Below are 22,727 nucleotides of genomic sequence, written 5' to 3'. Positions count from 1 at the left end.
CACGGATTCGAGGTTCCCGGTGGGAAGCATAACAACTTTTCTCTTGAGATTTCAGCCTGTGTATGGGACTGGTAGCCACACAACATCGTAAGGAAATCGGGGAGCTAGGAACTAGTAGTGTAACCCGATCACGGAAACGTACAACAATGACTGGGGGTTCGTTGTGCTCACCATACAACACCCCGTAACTGGTTAAACGGCAGTTGGTAGGTAGATCCTGACCCTTATGGGCTGTTAAGCACTTTCTAGAATGCAGGATGTATTCTTGTTAGGGATGGACCGATATAAAATTTTGACCGATTCCAATAAAGTACCTACGCTGGTGTCCAAAATTAAGGTGACAAAGGGAAAAAGTGGGAAAAGTCGCAAATACGTGCATGAAAATGAACAACACTTTCGGGAAATATGCAACACGTCGCAACACTTCTAACGAAACACTCCAGAGAAGGATAGTGCGTGACGTCATTGCACAATTGTGGAAAGGGAACAGCTGCGCCGCAGGTGAGCAATTTGCAGACGGCAGAAACCTCGTCAGTAGACAGCTGTAGGTGGGCGAACGATCATGATGGCTCATCACCAACGTCTGGACCATGCAATGCGATGGCGAGCAATCGGTCGAATGGAAACAGGGCAGTCACGGGCCGATGTGGCAGGGTGGTTGAATGTGTCACGCCAAGTGGTCTCCAGAATGTGGAACCAGTTCCAGAGGACAGGAACCATAACAAGACGACCAGGGCAAGGGAGGCCACGACGGACAACACCGGCCGATGACCGTTATTTGACAATTACGGCCCGTCGCTATAGAAACGGGACTGCAACTCAGCTCTCTCAGGACCTGTATGCTGCGACTGAAGCCTCAATGTCGTGCGTCAAACTGTGTACAGACACTCAATGCGGCAGGACTCTTTGCAAGACGATAGTGGTGTGCATCCCCCTCACCCCCCATCACCGACGCGAGCGATACATGTGGTGTCGCGAACATGGACAATGGACCCAAGAACAATGGTCATCTGTGCTCTTCACAAATGAATCGCTCTTCAGTATCTACAGTGACTCGCGGCGAATGTGTGTATGGCGAGAGCCTGGGACGCGTTTTCATCGATCTCGCATCCACGAGGTTGACCAACACCACGGTGGTGGCATCATGGTCTGGGGAGGGATAATAAGTGGTGAACGTACACCCCTGTATGTGCTATACCGCGGCACACTCACTGCCCAGAGGTACAGGGATGACATTCTGGAAACAATAGGGCTGTTGGCCCAGAATTCTTGTTCATGGACGATAATGCACGTCCACATCGTGCTCAACTTGTGGATGAGTTCCTGTAAGGTGAGGATATTCGACGGATTCCATGGCCCGCACGTTCACCCGACCTAAATCCGATCGAACATGTGTTGGATGCATTGGGGAGGCGGCTTGCAGCATGTCCTATCCCTTCACAAACCTCAACGAGCTTCGATGTGGTCTCTTGGAAGAATGGGATGCCTTGTCCCAGGAACTTATTGACACCCTCATGAACAGCATGGGAAACCGTTGTGCGGCATGTATTGCTGTTCGTGGTGACCATATTCCTTATTAAGTGCCTGGTCACCAGAATGCCCAGGATGGAATTAAATCGTTGTATTCCTTTGTATGAGTTTTGTACCCAATCCAGTAATACAGGTTTTTTCCCTTAAATGCTCTTTCTTTTCTGTTCATTTGGTGCATCCTCTCTCTTCTTTATTGTTTTCTGTCTCCTCTATCACCCACAACCCCATTCTATACATCATTTTGTTGTTCTCTTGCATTTTTCATTTGTCACCTTAATTTTGGACACGAGTGTATATAAAATTTGCCAATACTGATAACTGATATACTACCAAACCAATATAAAATTCCAAATGGTCCTTGAAGAATCTAAATGATTTATTCAACTTCTTAAGTGGGTTACCACATCACTGCAATGCAAATGAAGCTGCATATTTAGAGATATACTTTCAAGAAAAGTAGGGCATGGACATTCTATGTTTATATCCATAAAAATTATAACAAAATGCAGAATATTGCTCTAAATTATAAGATATTTATACATATATCGGATCGGTAAAATAATTGGTAATTTTACCAATATACATATATCGGCCAGTCGGTAGAGTACCGATTAATCTATCCCATCCGTAATTCTTATGCCAACTGAGTTCCATCCTTCCTCTAACAGGTAACCATGGCAACTATGCATGCAGATCTTTTGATGTTATCTGTAATCTGTGAAAATGTGTCAATGTTGTGTGGCTGATAAAAACTTATCACAATATTGGATAGAACACGTGGTAGCCACCTCAGTCTCTGAATTCAACCTTGTACATTTTTATCTTGCCACGATTCATGGAGGATGCTTTCTTTATGGCCCAAATTCTTGATAAGGAGAAATTGAACGTTGTTATGGGATTGTTGAAATAGCACTGAAATTCATTGAGTTTATAGCCACTGCTGAAAGACAATATTTTGTGGTACGAAAGTGATGTTTATTGTTTTTTAGTTGGCCTGCCAATGTACGAATTTTAGAGAACAACTTTAAATTAATGCAATGTTTAGATGCCTATTTCAGTATTGGTAGAAACTGACGAGAATATTGGTACTGATATATGAACAGTTCAAGGTGATATTGCTTTCGTAAATTCTGGTATTTTTGAGATGAGGGATTGTATATTTCAGTTCGTCAAAGGGTTGAATTTTCAATATTAATTTAAACTTTAATGATGAGTAGTGACATTGCACTATCAGTATCTCATTGTTGTTAACCCCAGAGGTAGAAAAACATCTTCAATTAACCAAAGCAGAAAGAGAAGAGCATCCTTAAGATTAGCTGCTAAAGAAGCAAATTTTATTGTTATAAGTATGATCATTTTTTTTTTCATGTGAACTACAGTAGTAAACACACAGGTCATTTATTACTTCATTGTTAGTAGCATGCTTTCATTGTTTTAATGTTATTTTACTTTCCAGGGTTGCTCAGAAAAACATGATACTTATGGCGAGATGCCCCCATGGTCTGCCTTTAGGTCTGTGGATTATGGGTATTCTAGGATGCAAGTATTCAATAAAACACATCTCTACTTTGAACAAGTATCTGATGACAAGGTAAGTACTTATTTTATGAAAATTTAATTGATTTCTAAACTAAGTTTGTTGCTTCAGAGTATTCAGGCATTTGGGGTCTAAAATTGATTGTTCCTAGTGCAAAATCAAGTCAATAAAATCAGTACTTTTTTCTTCTTTTTTTTGCTAACCACTTGTCTTCTATATCATCACTACTATGGTTGACCTTTTGTACAAATTTGAACTAACCAACAGGAATATTTGCACAAATCTGGGTGTGTACCAGTCATGAAGGTCAAGAAAAAGTAAAGAAATCAACAAGTAGGTCAAGAATTCATAATTGGGAAAAGAGAGACGCGGTAGTATATAAATACAGAGAAACTAGTACTCACTTTTATCTGCGAAGCTGTTTTTTTTCTTCTTTTTCGATTAATTTCAGTGGCCACTGCCACCATCCTCGTTGGAACTTGCTGTACTGTTGCTTGACGTGCATCTTTTGTTCGTAGTTTTCTGGTTGCTGCTACATGCATTGTGCGTCTGGGTGTGCCGTCTGCTGTGTCATCCGCTATTTCCAGGCGATAACTGCTGTAGTAGGGGAATCCAAGTGTGGTGCGCTTGCCCGCTATCGATGTTTAGTTCGTGCGGGAAGGGCATTATGGCATGCGTTTCCTTGATTTTGGTGTCTACGAGCATGTGGACTTTAACCTTTTGAATTTTATGACTATTGTATTTAATATGTTTAGCAAGACCAGTAGTGGGTTGGGCTTTTTTCGCATCTGCTAGGTGCTGTTGGATTCTTTTATTGACAGATCTGATGGACCTGCCGATGTAATGAGCCTTGCATTCACACTCTGCATCGTATACACCTGGGTTGTCAAGGGGGGAGAGGAAGTACCGTTTGTGTTTGTTCAGTTTATCGGCTATTTTGGAATTGGGTTTGTGCGCTACTTTGATGCCAAATGGGAGAAGGGCTTTGGCTATGCGGTTGGAAGTGGTGGGATGGTAGGGGAAGGCAAACCATTTATATTGGCCGCTGGGGGTATACAAAATCAAGGAAACGCATGCCATAATGCACTTCCCGTACGAACTAAACATCAATAGCGGGCAAGCGCACCACACTTGGATTTCCCTACTACAGAAGTTATTGCCCAGAAATAGCGGATGACACACCCAGATGCATAATGCACCTAGCGGCAGCCAGAAAACTATGAACAAAAGACACACGCCAAGCAACAGTACAGCAAGTTCCAACGAGGATGGTGGGAGTGGCCACTGAAATTAATCGAAAAAGAAGAAAAAACAGCTTCGCGGATAAAAGTGAGTACTAGTTTCTCCGTATTTAGGTCAAGAAGTCAATAAAAAGTCAAGAAATGATACTTGTGGTCAAGAATTTTTGCTACCACTATGACTGAATTATTGATTTAGTTTATTTTACTTCACTTTTCTGCCCCCTTTGGCAGATTGCAAAGATGAGGATGAATGATGGTAAGATAAGATGGATGAAGATATGACAACATGAGCCTCACATAAGATTATATTGGCTGTCAGCCCACATGCCAGAGCTTTACTAGTCTGTCAAATGTAGTCCTGGATGCATTAACAGATAAAGCACATTTAATTCTCTTGTTAAATACAGCTTCAGTTTTCATCTTAACTGCTTTTTTGGTAGGGGTTTTTCATTAACTAATACTTGTTTTGTTAATTGCTAATTTCCAACTTTACATAAATACATGTCGTGTAAATAAAGGTTAAGAAAAACGAAGAAAAGGCTTAAAAAGTCAAGAATTTTGGATTTGTTATTTTGGTAGGCAACATTGAACATCCCAACTTGGACTCAAAAATGATCCCCAAGTAGATGAAAATAACCCAACATATATTATTGATATTCGAAATAAAATACATGATCCTACGTATTGAAAAATTTCATACAGAGTGTTTCAAAAGTCACACAACCCAAACTTTGAAAATTTATATCATGAAAACCGTAAGAGATATTTACACCGGGTTTGCTGCATTATAAACCCTCATCCATTGAGATATTTTTCAATGCTTAACATTATCAATTTATTCCATACAGAAAATTGAATAAATTAATAACTGGCGAAAGGCAGCTTTAAAATTTTTCCAGAAATGCACTTTTGAGTGAGAAAACTATGTAAGAAATTATCGGAGAGTCATAATTAGACGTCTGATGAGGGATGCCATGCCAATCTGTTATTTTGCAACCAATAATGATCATGTACAGCATTTCATGGATTTATGACTGGCGATTTTATGGGTTGAGTAAAAAAGTGCCATTTTTGGGACATATCTCCGTAGCTGGAAACACTAGCAGGTCAAAATTTTGTCACCAGATGCATGCAACTTGTGCCTAAGTATTGTTCATACATTTACATTAAGAATCAAAATCATAATTTTGGGTCGAAATTTGACTTCTAAGTGAAAATTTCTCCGCACCTGGCAACCCTGCCTTTCCAACACAGCTGACGGGAGCTTGTTAGGAAATGGTAAGGGCGAGTCATAAATGCGGCTACTACACGTCTACTTTTTTATTATTATTACAATTTGGACATTAAGTGTTCCGTTTAAATCAGTAAACCAATCATGTAGGCTATCACTGGGTTAGTAATTTTGTTATCATTTATCCAAATAAAAGCAATTACAATATTTTATAAACATTGTTAATTTGCTGAAAACATCTGAGAAGTGATCTTCAACAGTAAATACCAGTTGTCAAGTTGAGCGGCCCCAGTGGCGGAGTGGTTAGCACATTGTGCTACGATGCCAGTGGTCCCAGGTTCAAATCCTGGCCTGGACATCCACATCTCCGCAAATTAGCCAAAAGTTGCACAAAAAGCAAAGTAAAATTAAGCAAATCAATGCATCAATCAAATGTTGTCAAGTCTGAAAACAGATACAGTCTGACAACAATAGTAAATGCAATACTCATGTGTCACAGTACAACAAACTCCAAGTTTTTTCGCATGAGGATTTTGAGTGGACCATATTCTCCTGTTTTGGCTGTTAGCATAACCTTTCAAACTGAACCAAGCTTCATCAGTGAAACAAAACGAAATAAAGAATTATGATGAGAGATCGAAACCACCTGCAATACTTCAAGCCTTTATTCTTATCAAGGTTCCGCAGTTCTTGGACAGCGCCAACACGATATGGTTTTAGGGTAGTTTTCTTCACAGGCCTATAAGCACTGGAAAGGGACAAGTTCGCTTGGGACGCAACTTTCCTCAAGCTTTTGGTTGCAGATTGTTCCAGACATGTACGCACATCCCCCACTGCCGCAGGGGTTAAAACCAATGGGCGACCATTTCGTATTTTGTCACATACACTTCCGCTTTCCCGAAATCGACGCACTAGTTGTTAAACAGTTGCTTTGTGAGGTACAGCAGAAGCAAGGTATTTGTCCAGGAAAACTTCTTGCACATGAGTGTAACAATGAGTAGTAAAATAATCTTCAACAATGCACGAGTGCTGCTCCAATGAATACGACATGCTGAATCAACCAGACACTGCAGTGGCGAAGTGTGAGCGAAGAAAATTCAGAGTAGCCAGGGGCAGCCTAGGATACTCTCAACAGTCCAATTTCGGTACAAAATCATGATTTATGATTTTTCACGTAAATGTATAGACAATACTTAGGTACATGTTGCGTGCGTCTTGTGACAATCCCTTTTCCTCTCAAGATTAGAAGGGAAACCAAGAAAGGAGGGGGGGAGAGAGAAGAGAGATAGAATAGCTCTTTCGTGAGGTATAATGAAATTCCGTACCCGTGTCCTGCTCCCTCGCTTTCTCCCCTTCCCTTCCATTATGCAGAACTCGCGTATATGTGCATGTGCCTTTTCTGAAGGGAAGTCAGAATATGTAACATACTGAGGCAGATTTCGACCTGCTAGTGTTGCCAGCTACGGAGATATTGTGACGGTCCTGTGAATCCGCACAATATAATTATATGTTTATTGAAATTATTAATTTCATATTATAAAAAACACTTTATATTAACGTTTAAAAAAATGTATAATTATTACTTTGTACAACGTTAATTATGTTTTATGTTATTTATTGCACTATACGCTGTATAAACGAGATATTTGGAATTCTAACGTTCCTATAGCAACAAGAATCAATAGTCATTATGTGGTAGTGTGTCTGACAAAAATGGAAATATAGGTAATAGTGAACTGCATATTGCTTAGTTATTTCACTAATATATAGACCTATAGAAGTTGTATCTTCACCTTCGCGTTTTATTTCAAATATTTATGAACTAAATGTGATCGTGCAAATTATTGACTTGTGAACGTCACAGTATAATTGGTGGTCCAGTATTGTGGAACGTTATCAGCACGATCTTGAGTGATGTGTTTTGCGTAAGTGTTAACTTACACCATTGTTCTCGTGAGTCTAGTTTGTACATAAATTTATATTATGTACGCATCAAGTAATCCTTATAATCTGAGATCCAAAACAAGTCTTACAGCTAGATCTATCAATTGTGGTGATGAACCTGATGAATCACAAAATAAGAATGGTGCCATGAATATGGTGAAGTGCTGCAAAGACCCCGATAAGGAAAGGTTGGTAGCTTGTGAAAATTGTGGCCATTGGTATCATTTACAATGTTTGGGTTTGTCCGATAAGCATTGGGAATTATACCAGTTAAATGAAAATTATTTCTGTACAGATTGTGATCCTTCTTATGATCCGTTCAGTATTGAAGCTTTCGTGGAATGGAAAAGAAGTCAAGAAAATATTCAAGAAATTGACATTCGTCCTTCTGTGTTGGCAGAGACGTCAACGGGGCAAAGTAATGTTCCTTTTCAAATGTTTGATCTACTTGCAGAGTTAAGGAAAATCAGCGAGTCACAACAGGTGGAATTTACAAAAATTAGGGAAACTCAAGATTCTATGAGGCAAACTCAAGAGTCTCAACAGCTTGAGTTTACAAAAATGAGGCAAACTCAAGATTCTATGAGGCAAACTCAAGAGTCTCAACAGCTTGAGTTTACAAAAATGAGGCAAACTCAAGAGTCTCAACAGCTTGAGTTTACAAAAATCAGGGAATCTCAACAGGAAATTCAAACTTCACAGCAACTACTCAAGCTTGACTTCCACGAATTGAGTACATCATTACGAAAGGAATTAGCTGAAGTTGCCGAGTCCTGCAAATTAGCAACACGTTCATTACATCAGGAAATGGAAAGAGAAGTGCAAGGACTAACAGAGAAAATCGAGGAAGTCAACACTACTTGTACAGAGAATTCTGATAAACTTTCTGGATTGAATGATCAGATTACAGAATGCCAGAACAATGTTTCAGGGTTGTCTCGGCAAGTTCAAAGACTTGAAGCCGTTGTGAGCAAGGACGAAATAACTAAGCGCGTGGAAGCATGTGAGGAAAATATTTCTAAGTTAACATCTAATATGTCGACTAATGTTGAATCAAGTAATCCTGTACAAGTTTACAGTTCTCATGTGAATAGTAACTGTCAACCTGGTATTCCTGCACGGAACCTAACCTCTCCTAAATCATCTGATTCTTCAGCGTGTGATGTTTCTGATGATGAACACAATCGCATTGCTTCACAAAGACACAAACGTTCTAGAAATAATCGAATGAGAACTAGTAATACTAACAAGTTATGTCCATCAACCCGTTCTTTATATTCTGATGGTTCTGGTCAGGAAAGAAAGAGGCAAGTAAACCAAAAGTCAGCAAATCCGCAGAATCATCGACGTGACTATCCTGACAATTGTATGCGTTTGCTTACTCAAGAACCTCGACGGTTGGTAAGATTGAATGAACTTACTGTTCTTCCTAAATATTCTGGAGATCCTGAAAAATCAAGCCCACGTAAGTTTATTAAAACTTTAACGTCTTACTTAGACTTACTGCAAGTTCCTGACATGCAAAGGCTTGAATGTATTACTAATTGTTTTCAAGGACCTGCAGAAGGTTGGTATAATACTCATGTCGATTCGTTTACATCATACAAACAGTTTGTTGACGAATTTCTGAATCACTACACGTCTTATTCGTTAACTCAGGCTCAATTATCTGAACTTAGAAGTCGTAAATATGATCCTAAATCGACGAGTAGTATGGAAGTTTTTGCTATTCGTACGCATTCAGCATATTATAATTTAGTTGATCGTCCGAATGATGCAGAAGTTATTGATATTTTAATCAATCAGTTGCCCACATCTATTGCACAAACAATATTAGCTGCTAGATTAGTTAAAATGGATGATGTAATTGCGTTACTAAAGAGGTTGGATTTAGTGAATTCAAGATCAAACAAGAGTTTTAATGTTCATGATAATGTACGTGAAAAAAATTTCCGACATGATGGGAATAATTCTAAAAGTTTTACCGACAATAATAGTGCAAGGACAAAACTGAGAGTTCAAAGTGTTGCTAAAAGTTCATCGTTTGTGAACGATGATGAACCTAATGGAAATCAAGGTTCAAGACGTAACGTAAGACCTAATGATACTGTTCATTTTGTTTCTTCTAGCGATGAAAATAAAAGAAATAAGATTCCACGTACAGATGTTCCGTTTGTTGCTGAAAACCAACAATCAAACTCCAGCCAGAAGACGATGATATTTAATAGAAATAATAATTTTGGGAAACCTAACCTAACTAACAGACCATATAATCGTTACAGACGTAATGGTGCAGGAACTCAAAATTTCCGGCAAAATAGAAGTCCACAAAGCTCACGATACTTCAACAATAATGGTAGATTTATGAGCAACAGTTTCAATGCCAGAAACGAGCAAGAACAACAGCAATTTACACTGCGTCCTAACTCTCAGTTCTCTAACAATAATTTCCACTCATTCCAACCATGCAGTGTATGTGCCAATTGCGGATATTCGCCTTCTCAGTTGTTAACGGGAAACAGTTGCAATGCAACTGCAGTGGCGAATACTCCATTAAATGAAAATGCTCCATCTTTCGATCCAAGAGAAACTTCTTGTAAACAGTTCATTTCTTCTGTCCCTGAAGCAACATTAAACGAACGTCGCGGGTGAACGTGGACCAGTTTGCTCGCACTAACATAATGGAGGGTCCGTCTAAATCATATCGTAGTGATAATATAGGCACAACTTGTCAGTATGCTGTATTAAGTAATTCCGTTTTACCTGAAGTTGATCATTGTTATCCACTTTCAATATTTTTTCAATTAGATTGGTACGAAGATGAACCTACTTGGATTTTAAATGATACTGGTATACCTACTCCTATTACTGATCAACCTCTGATCACAGGAACAGTTTGCGGTATTACCATACAGTGTGTCATCGACAGTGGAAGCCAGTGTAATTTAGTCAGTTATGAATTATGGTGCAGTATAAAATCAATTATTCCGAGTGCCAAACTGGATACAGTGGATCAACTTAAGTTATTGCCGTTTGCAGGACATCAGAAGTTTCGTGTTGCTGGTCGGAAGATTATAAGTATTTCAATTAACTCGGAAGTTTTTTCTTTGGAGATGTTTGTATTGAAGCAACTGCATGCTGAATTAATTCTCGGAATACCATTTTTAAGGCAATACAACGCTGTACTCGATTTTAGAAGAAATGAAATTAGTTTGATGGCGTCTACTGGTTCCGAATTGGTTCAACCATTAAATTCTAGCAAAAGTACAACTGATAGGGATTGCTGGCAGATGCAGGAAGTTACTATAGTGAAAGAAGTAGAAAATTTACTTGTCGTTTCTCTAGATCAGATCACAACGAAGGTGCGGTCGTGTGAATCACTCAACACGGAGCAGCAGTCTCAGCTTGAGAATATAATAATAGAATATCATAGTTTGTTTTCTGATCGACCCCGATCTGCATTCGTAGAACCTTATCAAATTGAACTAGACACAAAGGAACCAATTAAGGCACCTATATACCCAGTACCGTTCGCCAAAAGAGCAGCGTTAGAAAAGGAACTAGAAAAATGGAAAGCCTGGGGAATAATTAGAGAGATGTCTTCGCCTTATTTAAACCCAGTACATATCGTCCCAAAATCTAATGGTGAGTGGCGTCCAGTGGTGGATTTTCGTCGCCTAAACCAACATGTAATTTCACCACTTACCCATGTTGAACCGATAAACGAGCTACTTCAACATTTTAAGGGTGCAAGATATTTTTCTTCGATTGATCTCTCCTGTGGATATTTTCAAATACCACTTACGCCCGACTCATATAAGTACACAGCTTTTTCGTATCGAGGACGACAGCACGTGTTTTGTTACTTGCCATTTGGTATCAAATCAGCTGTTTCTGTTTTTGTTGAAAGAATGAATAAGGTGTTTGGACCAGAGACTCATTCATTTCTGATGATATATGTGGATGACATTTTAATATTTAGCCCAACAATAGAGAAACATTTTGAACATCTTGATTATGTTCTACAGACATTGCAGAAGACGAACATGTCCATAAAATTTGCCAAATGCAAATTTTTCCAAACGGAAATTAAGTTTTTGGGTCATGTGGTGTCTGGTTCCGAGATTAAGGTCGATCATGATAAGGACTCAGCTATTCTACAGTTTCCTGTTCCTCAAAACAAACGGTCACTTCGCAAATTTTTAGGACTGGCAAATTGGAGGAATCGTTTTATACAGGGATTTTCAGATATCGCTAGTCCATTATATCATCTTTTACGCAAAAATGTGCCATTTTATTGGACACCTCAGTGTCAAGAAGCTTTCTTGTTATTAAAGAATGCTCTAATTTCAGCACCAGCATTGAGTCAACCCGACTTTGAGTTGAGGTTTTGTGTTTCTGTTGATGCAAGCCAGAAAGGATTGGGTTGTGTACTTTGGCAAGTTGATAATGATGAAATTCGTGTCATACAATATGGCAGTCGTGCTCTTAGAGGAGCAGAGATTACATATAGTACACACGAATTGGAATGTTTAGCTATATTATTTGCTCTGGAGAAATTTGCTATATATCTTAAAGGAACTGATTTCAACTTATATTCAGATCATAAGTCGTTGTCCTGGCTTAAAACTGCACAATCACTTAATTCTCGTCTTACGAGATGGGCTCTCAAATTGCAGTGTTTTGATTTCACGTTATATCATGTCCCAGGAGTTTCGAATAATATTGCTGATACGTTGAGCAGATTTCCGCCTTGTACTACTTATTCTGCACTTGATGATAAATTATATATCAATCAAGTAATTGTGGAAGATTCACAAGATGATACTTCGTCTATTTGGTTAAAAGCTCAACGAGCAGATGAAAAATGCAATAATGTAATTTCTCACCTGGAAGATAGTACAACTGATAAAAACTTTTCAAAGTATCTTCTTCACAACAAAATGCTTTTTTATAAACCCAATTCAGATGAAATTTGTAAACTTGTAGTGCCACGTGAGCTTATACCTTTGGTATTGCACAAAATGCATGATTTAAATGGACATTTTGGTTATCAGAAGGTTTTAGCAGCTTGTAGAAGGGCATATTTTTGGCCGTACATGAGAAAATCAATTAGAAATTACCTGAAAGATTGCTTAGAATGTGCACGAACAAAGATTGTAGGTCGGCCGTTGCGTAGAGATGAATATCACGTCGTTTCTCACCAACCTCACGATTTCCTCTCTATTGATTTAATCGGAAAATTACCAAGATCACGTACATATGAATATCTCCTCACAATTGTAGACGTTATGTCAAAGTTTGTTATGATTTACCCGTTAAGAAAAGCGACTGCCAGGGAAATTATCAATCGTTTTGAAGAACAATATTTTAAACATTACCCTGTATGTAATGTATTATTATCAGATTGTGGAAGCCAATTTACATCAAATGAGTGGAAAGCCTACATGGATTCAAGGAAAATTAAGCATATTACTACCACTACATACAATCCGAAATCTAATCCTATTGAGAGGTACAATAAGGAGATTGTTAGATTACTGCGATTATTCTGCAATGATAATCACACCAGTTGGTATCCAAGAATAAATTCTATTATTCAGTTATTAAATCATTCATGCTCTGCAGTTACCGGATTATCTCCTAGTGAACTTTTCTTACATGAAGATATGAAGGACTCAATATTTGAAGAAATCAGCTGGCCCGAACAAATTAAATCTTTGCCATGGAAACGCAAATTGTTTTTAGCAGAAATCAGGACTAGACAATCTAGAAGAAGTAGGAAGATTAAGAATGCATTGAACTCGATCAAACTTCAAACAGGAGATTTGGTTATGATAAAAAATAGGCAAGTTAGTTCCAAAATTAACAGCCAGATTCATAAATTGTTCAACTTGTATATTGGGCCATTTCTTGTCAAGGAAATTAAGGACAATAATGCAATTCTTTACACAATGAACCAGCAATATTATGACAAGGTGAACTTTTCAAATCTTCGCGTGTTTAACTGTTCGGAAGAAAAGAGGAATCAACTCTTGTCTGAGAATTAAATTTATGAGAGTAGATACTTGAAAAATGAAACCATTCTGTTCATTATTTTGTACAATTGAATGTTGTATTATGTTTTGATTTGTTATTACCAGTTAGGCACAAATCTGTTTATGTGCACGTTGTTGTCAAATGTCAGATAATATTGTCCATTTGTAACTTTGTTGTAGTTATGTTGATACACATCTGACTGATTTATAAATGAAAACTCCTCCTCCTTGTTTCGTAGTTTTCATTTTCCCGGAGGAGGGGAATGTTGTGACGGTCCTGTGAATCCGCACAATATAATTATATGTTTATTGAAATTATTAATTTCATATTATAAAAAACACTTTATATTAACGTTTAAAAAAATGTATAATTATTACTTTGTACAACGTTAATTATGTTTTATGTTATTTATTGCACTATACGCTGTATAAACGAGATATTTGGAATTCTAACGTTCCTATAGCAACAAGAATCAATAGTCATTATGTGGTAGTGTGTCTGACAAAAATGGAAATATAGGTAATAGTGAACTGCATATTGCTTAGTTATTTCACTAATATATAGACCTATAGAAGTTGTATCTTCACCTTCGCGTTTTATTTCAAATATTTATGAACTAAATGTGATCGTGCAAATTATTGACTTGTGAACGTCACAGTATGTCCCAAAAATAGCACTTTTTTGCTCAACCCATAAAATCGCCAGTCTTAAATCCATCAAATGCTGTACACGATCATTATTGATTTCAAACGACAGATTGGCATGGCATCACTCATCAGACGTCTAATTATGACTCTCCGATAATTTCTTACATAGTTTTCTCCCTCAAAAGTGCATTTCTGGAAAAAATTTAACGCTGCCTTCCGCCAGTTATTAATTTATTCAATTTTCTGTATGGAATAAATTGATAATGTTAAGCATTGAAAAATATCTCAATGAATGAGGTTTTATAATGAAGCAAACCCGGTGTAAATATCTCTTACGGTTTTCATGATATAAATTTTCAAAATTTGGGTTGCCCAACTTTTGAAACACACTGTACTTTGTGCTACACCTGGATTTGAAGCACGAAAATTGGGAATGTTTTCTTCATTGTGTAGGAAAAGTTTCATCTTTCTGCATTGATGTTTTTGTTGTTATCTGATTCATTTTCGATTATTGCAGCATCTTGGATGGAGATGGTAGCATGTCACTGTTTTGTTTACTACAGGTTTGGCAGTAGTTCTGATTTCCACCATCTGGTGGCACTGGTAGATATTGATTGCTAAGTTATGTTACATTGCCTTGAATAACGTAGTGGAAAATGACCTAAGAAACTGGTTCCCGAGACGGATGACAACATAGAGGGCAGTGCGATCAGTATGACTGCCAATTTTCTTATGAAAGTAATGCAACTTAGTTACTTTTTGGAATATATTGTGTGGATTTGTTTGTCTTGAAAGGCGGTACATGAATTGATGGAAACAGTTATATTTGTTGAGTGATTTGCAGTCACGAAATGATATTAATTTGGAAAGAAAAGTAAAATAAAATAAATAAATATCATGGGTAACACAAGAAGAAACATTGCAATGTGATTCTGGACATCAGGTGTTGGATTGTGTACTAGAATTTATTTTTCTATGTTATTAGAATATAAATAGTATCCTGAGAAATATTTCATACAGAGACAACAAACCACAAGTGGTTCATAATTTAACCCTTCCCTTTTTAATGCTCACAACCCATAAAAAATAATATTCCTATTGACCCTCACAATAGGAACCCTCCTTTCTATTTCTTCCAAAAGTAAAATTATATATTAATTAACTAAAGACAGTCCATTCCTCTTCCAACCATTCATTCTAGCCCCCAATTAAAAGACTAATGATTATGCTACCTTCGCACGGTCGCTTGGAAGCAAGCTGTCGGTAATCAATGCAGCCTTTCGAACCATAGGGACACAAGCTCTGACTGCACCGTTTCCTCAAGGACCAAAGCGACACGCGACAAACGATACGGGGATTTCACACCAAAGCGACACGGGTCCTTCGGTCCAAGGCAACTTTCACACCAAAGTGACACGCAACACATGTCGCTTGGAAATGAACCAATCAAGAGCAACATTTCACATCGTAGCGGCATGACAGGCAGCACAGGCCAGCATTCGGTTGGTGAAATTTTCAAGCGATAAGTGTCGCGTGCCGCTTGTCGCTTTGGTGCGCAATCTCCATAAAGCAAGACACTCATTGCATCTTGCATGCACGAACAACAAACCACGGCAACACGTTCCAAGCTATTGAGGAAATGGCCCAGTTTGAGTGATGCGTGTGGCTTATCGTGTTGCCTAGATCTGTTTTTGATACGTGCAGTTTATCGTGTCGCCTAGATCTGTTGTTCGCACAATTAGTAGCAAACGCTTGCTAATAGACTGAAGGCACCATGTTGCTTGTCACTTAGTTGGAAACTCCCCCTGTGGCATGTCGCTTCAGTCTGAGCACCCTTCCTTTAAGGAGCTTTCCGACCAAAGTAATAAGTAGCATGCGAATATGACATATGAATGTGTCGTTTGCTGTTTGGACCCTCGTGCGCAATGAATGCTATTTTGCAGTCTGGAAGTGTCTGTGTCACTAGTCACATGAGTGTGAACTACCTGTAGCTTGTCCCATTGGTCTGAAAGTTTCCTTACACTCATGTCGATGGCACTAAGGAAGTTTTGTGGGTATCCCCTTATCGTTTCATGCAATCATCATCCCTGCGATCCGTTTAAAGCAGAAGAAAAGAGACAGTAAATATCAAAAATACAAATGCTTCAGTGTGTATATCTTTAAAAGAAATGATGATGATAATAATAATAATGAACCTAATTCATACACAAAAATTTAGTTACCAAGAGCATTCCACGCATATTTTTTCTACTGTATTATTAACGAAAGTATGACGATAACAGGACGTAGTCGACTGTCTAGAATGTTCGTTAATATCTTTGCGACCACTGTACCAAATATCATAGCAATTATCATATTCATAGAAATGCTTCATGTAAAATAATCAGACGTTGCAGCGAAATGTCTATGAACTTCCATTATAAGCAGATGAATACCATGCAACGATACCAACACCAGTGCCTCTAGCTGTATCATATTCGAATGGAACCAGTCAGAGAGCCCAGAACAGTGCCATTTTCCACACTACGTTATTCAAGGCCCTGTAGTTATCTCATCTGTTATTTGTGCTACTTGAGTTGGTGGTTGGAGGTTGTGTTGCAGATCTGCATTTTTCTTGTCTTGGATCTTTTATGGTACTGAGTGCTATACTCTATCCATGGAATATGTGGAGCAAGGTCGCTCATAGCAACAGAGAAAGGTGGGGTGGAATCTGGTGGGCAGAACGAAGCAGTACACACTGCTGCGAAGGCTGGTAATGGCAGTTGCTCTCCCCTCTCCACACAGTCCCGTTCTCTCTCACATGTTCATTGGTAGAGCTGTCTCACATCACTACTTGTGCAGAGACTTGATTTTGTTTACTTGCTCTAGAGATAACCGGGACAGAGTATAGAAGAATGTGCTTGTCTGGTGTCAAAGTTTAATGCTGGTTTCTGTAATGATATTCTCTGTAAGGGAGCCTTTTTGGTGAAGTAATGAGAAATCATCTCCATTCTAGATGTTGCAACATGAAAGCAATTGCCTTTTGAAATTCATCGGATAATGATAAAACCAGCAACATACAAATGCAAAACTTTTAATACTTAACCACATTTACCATGCCCAGCCATGAATATTTTCTTTAGTCAATGCCTTGTGCTTTCTCAGAACAAGTTTTCTGCAGCAAGTTGTTATATACATCAATGTGCAATACTGCATTTCACAGACACTACCTGCCGGACTTCGTGGCTGAGTGGTTAGCACATCGTGCTGCGACGCCAGGGGTGCCAGGTTCGAATCCCGCTCGGGCATTGTTGTTTGTAAATGTCCATTCATCAATTTCATCATTTCATCACTCATCCCCATCTTTGCAAATTAGCCAAGAGGCACAAACCACGAAGTAAAATAAATAAGTCAATCAATCACAGACACTATCTCATAAAACAACACTTCTTTCACTCTTTTCAATAACACATTTTACACAGAATTTCAAAATAGAAAGGATTTTGATCTTCTTCTGTGGCTAATTATAATAAAGAAGTTATAATTGTTAGAATATCATCCTCTAAGCACAAATCAAAAGGAGAATGTTTCATCTGCAACCTTCAATTATCAAGCAGTAAGTTCCTTTGCCAGTAAAATTACTTCAGTTTTGTGATTTCTGCAGAAAAAAAAAGCTAACTCTTACATATATAATAACATGCTTTTCTTCTAGTTCTGAAAATTGTTGTGCTCAAAAAAGTATCTGATGGCTGCACATGTTAAGAAGCATGTCCTTTTCCTTTCTCTCACATTCCAGTCTCTAACACAGCTATTATTTCAAGCAATATGATGTAAGCGAACCTCTTTGTTGCTTTTGGCCGTGCACCCAGATTTTAGGCAACATTTTTACTTAGATAACATGCAAGGGGTACTCAAGTAATTACTGTAGTTTATGGTTTAGAGCATATTTTGGTTATCTTTAGGTCATAAAGTCCTAGCCCTATCATCACTGTTTTTAACTGAATTGAAAATCTTTAATAACTTTTTAATGCATTGTAACACTATATTTATCATTTCTCTAGTAGCCTACAGTTATTACAAGCATAAAAACACAGTTTTTTGTTTTATGTTTCAGGAGAACACACACTCCCTTCATCAGACATTTATATTTAGTTTGATTAAAGATAGTTATAACAATGGTTAAGTTTTTCTTAACAGAAAAGAATCAATTATACACCCGCCGCAAAATGACTTCGGACCTCATAACAAAAGCACAAAAAATTACATCTTATTCACAGGCCGGAGGCTAAGTCCTGATCATTGACTTATTGATAAAAGAAAGAGACTTGGTAGGATTAATTGTTCTATCATTAAAGATATTTCCAGTCGAGTAGAAAATCGATATCTGTGCTCCGACGGCCGCCATCTTGAAACTGATCCGTCATATTTGATATTTTTTGATTTGATATATCTCAGGAACGGTGTCTCCTATCAATGACTGGTTTTCTCAGAAATGTTCCAAATAGTGTAAACTTTCATAATAAATCAATAAATCTATTTTTGAAAAATAAGAAATAGAAGTTTTTCAGAAAGTCTTAATTAATAATTCTCTAACCAAACAATGGCATTTTCTATTTTGTAAGATTACTTAGTGTTTGTTAGAAGTCTTTAGACGAACTGAACCCCTATTTTTTCTAGATTTATAAATTTACCTTAAATAACATTTTAAGAGAAATACAATTTACAAACAATTGAACATAAATTTTGAAAAAAAAAAGGATCATTGTTAAGACTTTCAACTCGCAGTTATTCTCATAAAATGTTTTGTAGTTTTTCTGAAAAACCTCTAATTTTCAAAAATAGATTTATTGATTTATTATGAAAGTTTACACTATTTGGAACATTTCTGAGAAAACCGGACGTTTATAGGAGACACCGTTCCTTAGATGTATCAAATCAAAAAATATCATATATGGCGGATTATTTTCAAGATGGCGCCCGTCGGAGTGCAGATATCGATTGGCTACTCGACTGGAAATATCTTTAATGATAGAACAATTAATCCTACCAAGTCTCTTGCTTTTATCAACAAGTCAATAATTCGGGACTTAGGCTCTGGCCTGTGATAAAAATGTAATTTTTTGTGCTTTTGTTATGAGGTCCGAAGTCATTTTGCGGCGGGTGTACAATGGATACTGCCAATGTACTATGTTACCATTATTTAATTTCTTCCAGTGTTCTTCTGCAATGAACAAAGCTTTCCAGACATTCAAATCTATGTTTCCCATCACTCTTTTTAAAACCCTTCTCTTTTTAATCATATGCTTCTCCTCAATGATGTGAGCTGACAGACCCATTCTTGGGTTCAAATTTATGATGTCCAAACCATGTTTGTGCCATCTTATTGCCATTTTTCTTGATGTTTGTCTTACATATTCTTTTAACCATGAACAACTTATATTACAAGGGCAAATCAAAGAGTCTTTGCCCCAATTTTTTTCAGCCAAAATAATAAACATGCAGGGAAATCAAAATATAGGAATTGTTCTATGTACCTTGCACTATTTTTCGACATAGTCACCACAGCAGTTCAAGGATTTGTCCCGTCACACCACTAGTTTGGAGATGCCGCTGATGTAGAATTCGGCCGGTTGATCGTGGAACCACCGAGGGACAGCGGTCTTCGCTTCGTCGTCGCAAATAGACTTATGTCTTGCCAGGAACTTATTTAGTGGACCGCATGCTCCAGAATCTCCCATTGGAATGACTGAAGTCTGTCAATTGTCCTGTTTGCCACACGAGGCCTGGCTTTATTGTGGAAGATAACCACATTGTCCACATCGAGAATCCCTTGGTGCTTTTTCCTGATGGTAGCTCGCAGATGTGAGTGTGTGCCAAAATAGCTGTCAGCATTAATGGTGTCACTTCGTGGCATTAAATCCAGCAGGAGTGGTCCTCGGCAATCCCAGAAGACCGTGAGCAATGTTTTCCATTGTGAGCATGGAGCGAGGATGCCCCAACTACTCATTGTCATGAAGGTCTTCTTGGCCATTTTCGAACTGTCAACACCACCACCGCACACTTCCCTGAAGCGAGACACTTGCCCCCATATGTCGGCTGCATTTTGCTATGGATCCCGATGGGCATTCATCCCTTGCTCCATAGAAAACGAATAACACTTTGCTGCTCATACAACGTGGATGTGTTGAGTACTATAGCCATCTTTGCAAACTCACAGCAGTGCCATGCTGCAGAGCAGCCGAGAGTTAACGCTGGACCGTTACAAGAAAAACCTATTGCATTGAATGTATATCTCGGTTTCTCAATCTCACTAATATTTCGACTGAAAAAAGTAGGGGCAAAGACTTTTTGATTAGCCCTCGTGTATATTCCTATCTGGTACAGATTTTCTCATTTTGTATTAATTAAATGTACATTCCAAACTTATTGGTGATCTAAACACAATTTTGAAGTTAAATCTTCTAAACATTTTTGCAATTTTATGTGGAATGCATTCCTTGAGGAATGGAATACAAACAAATTTCTTTGCAACTCATCTTTGTCCACTTTTCTCTTTTCGTTTAGTTTTCTTGTAACTTGTTTTTTGATTTGGTTCATTCTATTAGTGTTAAAACCATTTTTTTCATTCTATTAGTGTTAAGACCATTTATAACCAGCTATTTATTACTTATTCTTCCCATGAATTTCTTTTACTTCTCCATAGGATGGTGAGGTGATAGACAGTATGTGGCTGATCAAGGAACACCATGGTCCCTATCAGGGGTAGACAAATTATTGCTTGACAGAGCAATGGAGACGAAAGCATGTTCGTGAATGTTAATATGGTGCTGCCATCATAGAATGTAATATTTGTGATGGGAAGTGTTTTTTCAAGTATGTATTGAATTATCACCTTCATAATATACTCGCTATTGTGTGGCATTATTTTATTTTAAACTGAAATGTGTTGTTTAATGTATTCAATATTTTGTAGTCTTGATGTGCTTTATCAATTTTATAAAATGAAAATCACTATATATGTGTTTAGTTGAATCACAAGAAGCATGCAAACAAATTACTTTTAATCCAAATGGGTCGAAATTATTTGCCTAATTTAATAATAGATTCACAATACACACACTTGTGCAAAAATATATATCTCTCTCTTTACTGTGTATGTGCATACATACAGCGTGAGCCAAATGTCACTGTTCATCTGGCAAAGGAATATGTCTACAACAACCAAGTGTACGTGCTACAATAAATGGTGGAATTACCCCCCCCCCCCCTCCTTTGGGTAAGCATGCATCCAAATGTCTGAACATGTGATAATTCCAACAGTGAAAAGTTGATAATTGTGGTGTTGGCGGAACAACGTGTTTTGGCGGTGTGGAGTAGAGAAGAGATTCGTTCTGTGATCCGGTATAAGTGGGCAAATGGTCTTGCTCCTATCGACATCCACAGGAAGCTTGTTGTTGTTTATGGAGAGACTGTAATGCCAGTGCAAATTGTGCGAAGGTGGTGCAAATCGTTTTCTGAAGGATGAACAAGCATATTCGATAAAGATCGGCCTGGTGGCTCATCTGTAGTCAGTGATGCAACATTGGTTGACAAAGTGAATGCACTGGTTTTGGCCAACCGTCGAATCAAGGTTCATGAAGCATCCACTGATTTGAATATTTCCATCGGGACTGCACACAAAATCATCCACGAAAAATTGGGATATGTGAAGGTTTCATCGCGTTGGGTCCCAGGTCAACTCACTGCAGAACATCTCATGATGCATATGACATGTTGCCTGGATTCTCTGACCCGGTATCACAACAAAGGGAACAACTTTCTCTGCCGTATTGTGACTAAGGATGAGATCTTCGTTCATCACTACACTCCAGAATTCAAACAGACGTTTTCACACTGATTTGGAGGTTCAGACAGCCGTGAAAAGTGTTCTTCGTTCCCTGAACCCCGAATTTTTTGCAGATGGCTTTCAAAAACTTGTGCAACGATGGGACAAATGCTTGTGCTGCCTTGGAAATTATGTTGAAAAGCGAGAAAGGACCATGCTACTTGGTGCAACTTGATTTTTTTCTGTAACTTAAGAAATAAATTTTTTGCAACATAGGGAAACTTTTTCCTTGAACGACCCTCGTACATTGTAAATACACTTTGTAGAATTCTTATTATACAGTCCACGAGGTACAAAGCAACTTTTGGCTCACTCTTTATGTATATACTGTCTGATCCAGTACCACTTCGCACTGATACCCCATACTCTTGCAGATTCTGAAGGATTTAGTAAACTTTTGCACCATCTGTGTTGAATAACCCTGTATATAAATGACAAGTGAGTATGTCAGTAAAACACAAAGATGCTTGGAATAACATCTGGTGAATCAGTTGGTTTGTCACACATACAGAAGCAGCTTTGTAAATGGAATGTATGTGCAAAATTTCTATTCTTTAAACAGCAACCTTGCCAATATATGGAATCCTTTTTTAAGTGTCTTTGAATGTTACTTGGCTACTCCTGCATCATTTATTACATGATGAGTGTTGCCTTGTTCCTTCATTCTGATTTTATTTATTCACATAACACACAC

The 22,727-nt window shown here is 38.0% G+C and overlaps 1 protein-coding gene across 3 annotated transcripts in view; it reads left to right on the top strand.

Annotated features, from left to right (window-relative positions):
- The window catches only part of LOC145981091 (acid phosphatase type 7-like), a 121,034-nt gene extending 98,786 nt beyond the window's left edge, over positions 1–22,248 (top strand). For all 3 annotated transcript variants that reach the window (XM_083114228.1, XM_083114227.1, XM_083114229.1), the window contains exons 8-9: positions 2,987–3,121; positions 20,852–22,248. In XM_083114228.1, the coding sequence (XP_082970354.1) occupies positions 2,987–3,121; positions 20,852–20,914 (198 nt within the window). In that variant the 3' untranslated portion in view covers positions 20,915–22,248. The remainder of the gene's footprint in view (positions 1–2,986; positions 3,122–20,851) is intronic.
- The last annotated feature ends 479 nt before the right edge of the window (positions 22,249–22,727 follow it).

Source organism: Lepisma saccharinum, chromosome 28 (assembly GCF_977018435.1).
Source record: "Lepisma saccharinum chromosome 28, izLepSacc3.1, whole genome shotgun sequence".
Classification (NCBI taxonomy): domain Eukaryota; kingdom Metazoa; phylum Arthropoda; class Insecta; order Zygentoma; family Lepismatidae; genus Lepisma; species Lepisma saccharinum.
This window is presented reverse-complemented; position numbering and strand designations above follow the sequence as displayed.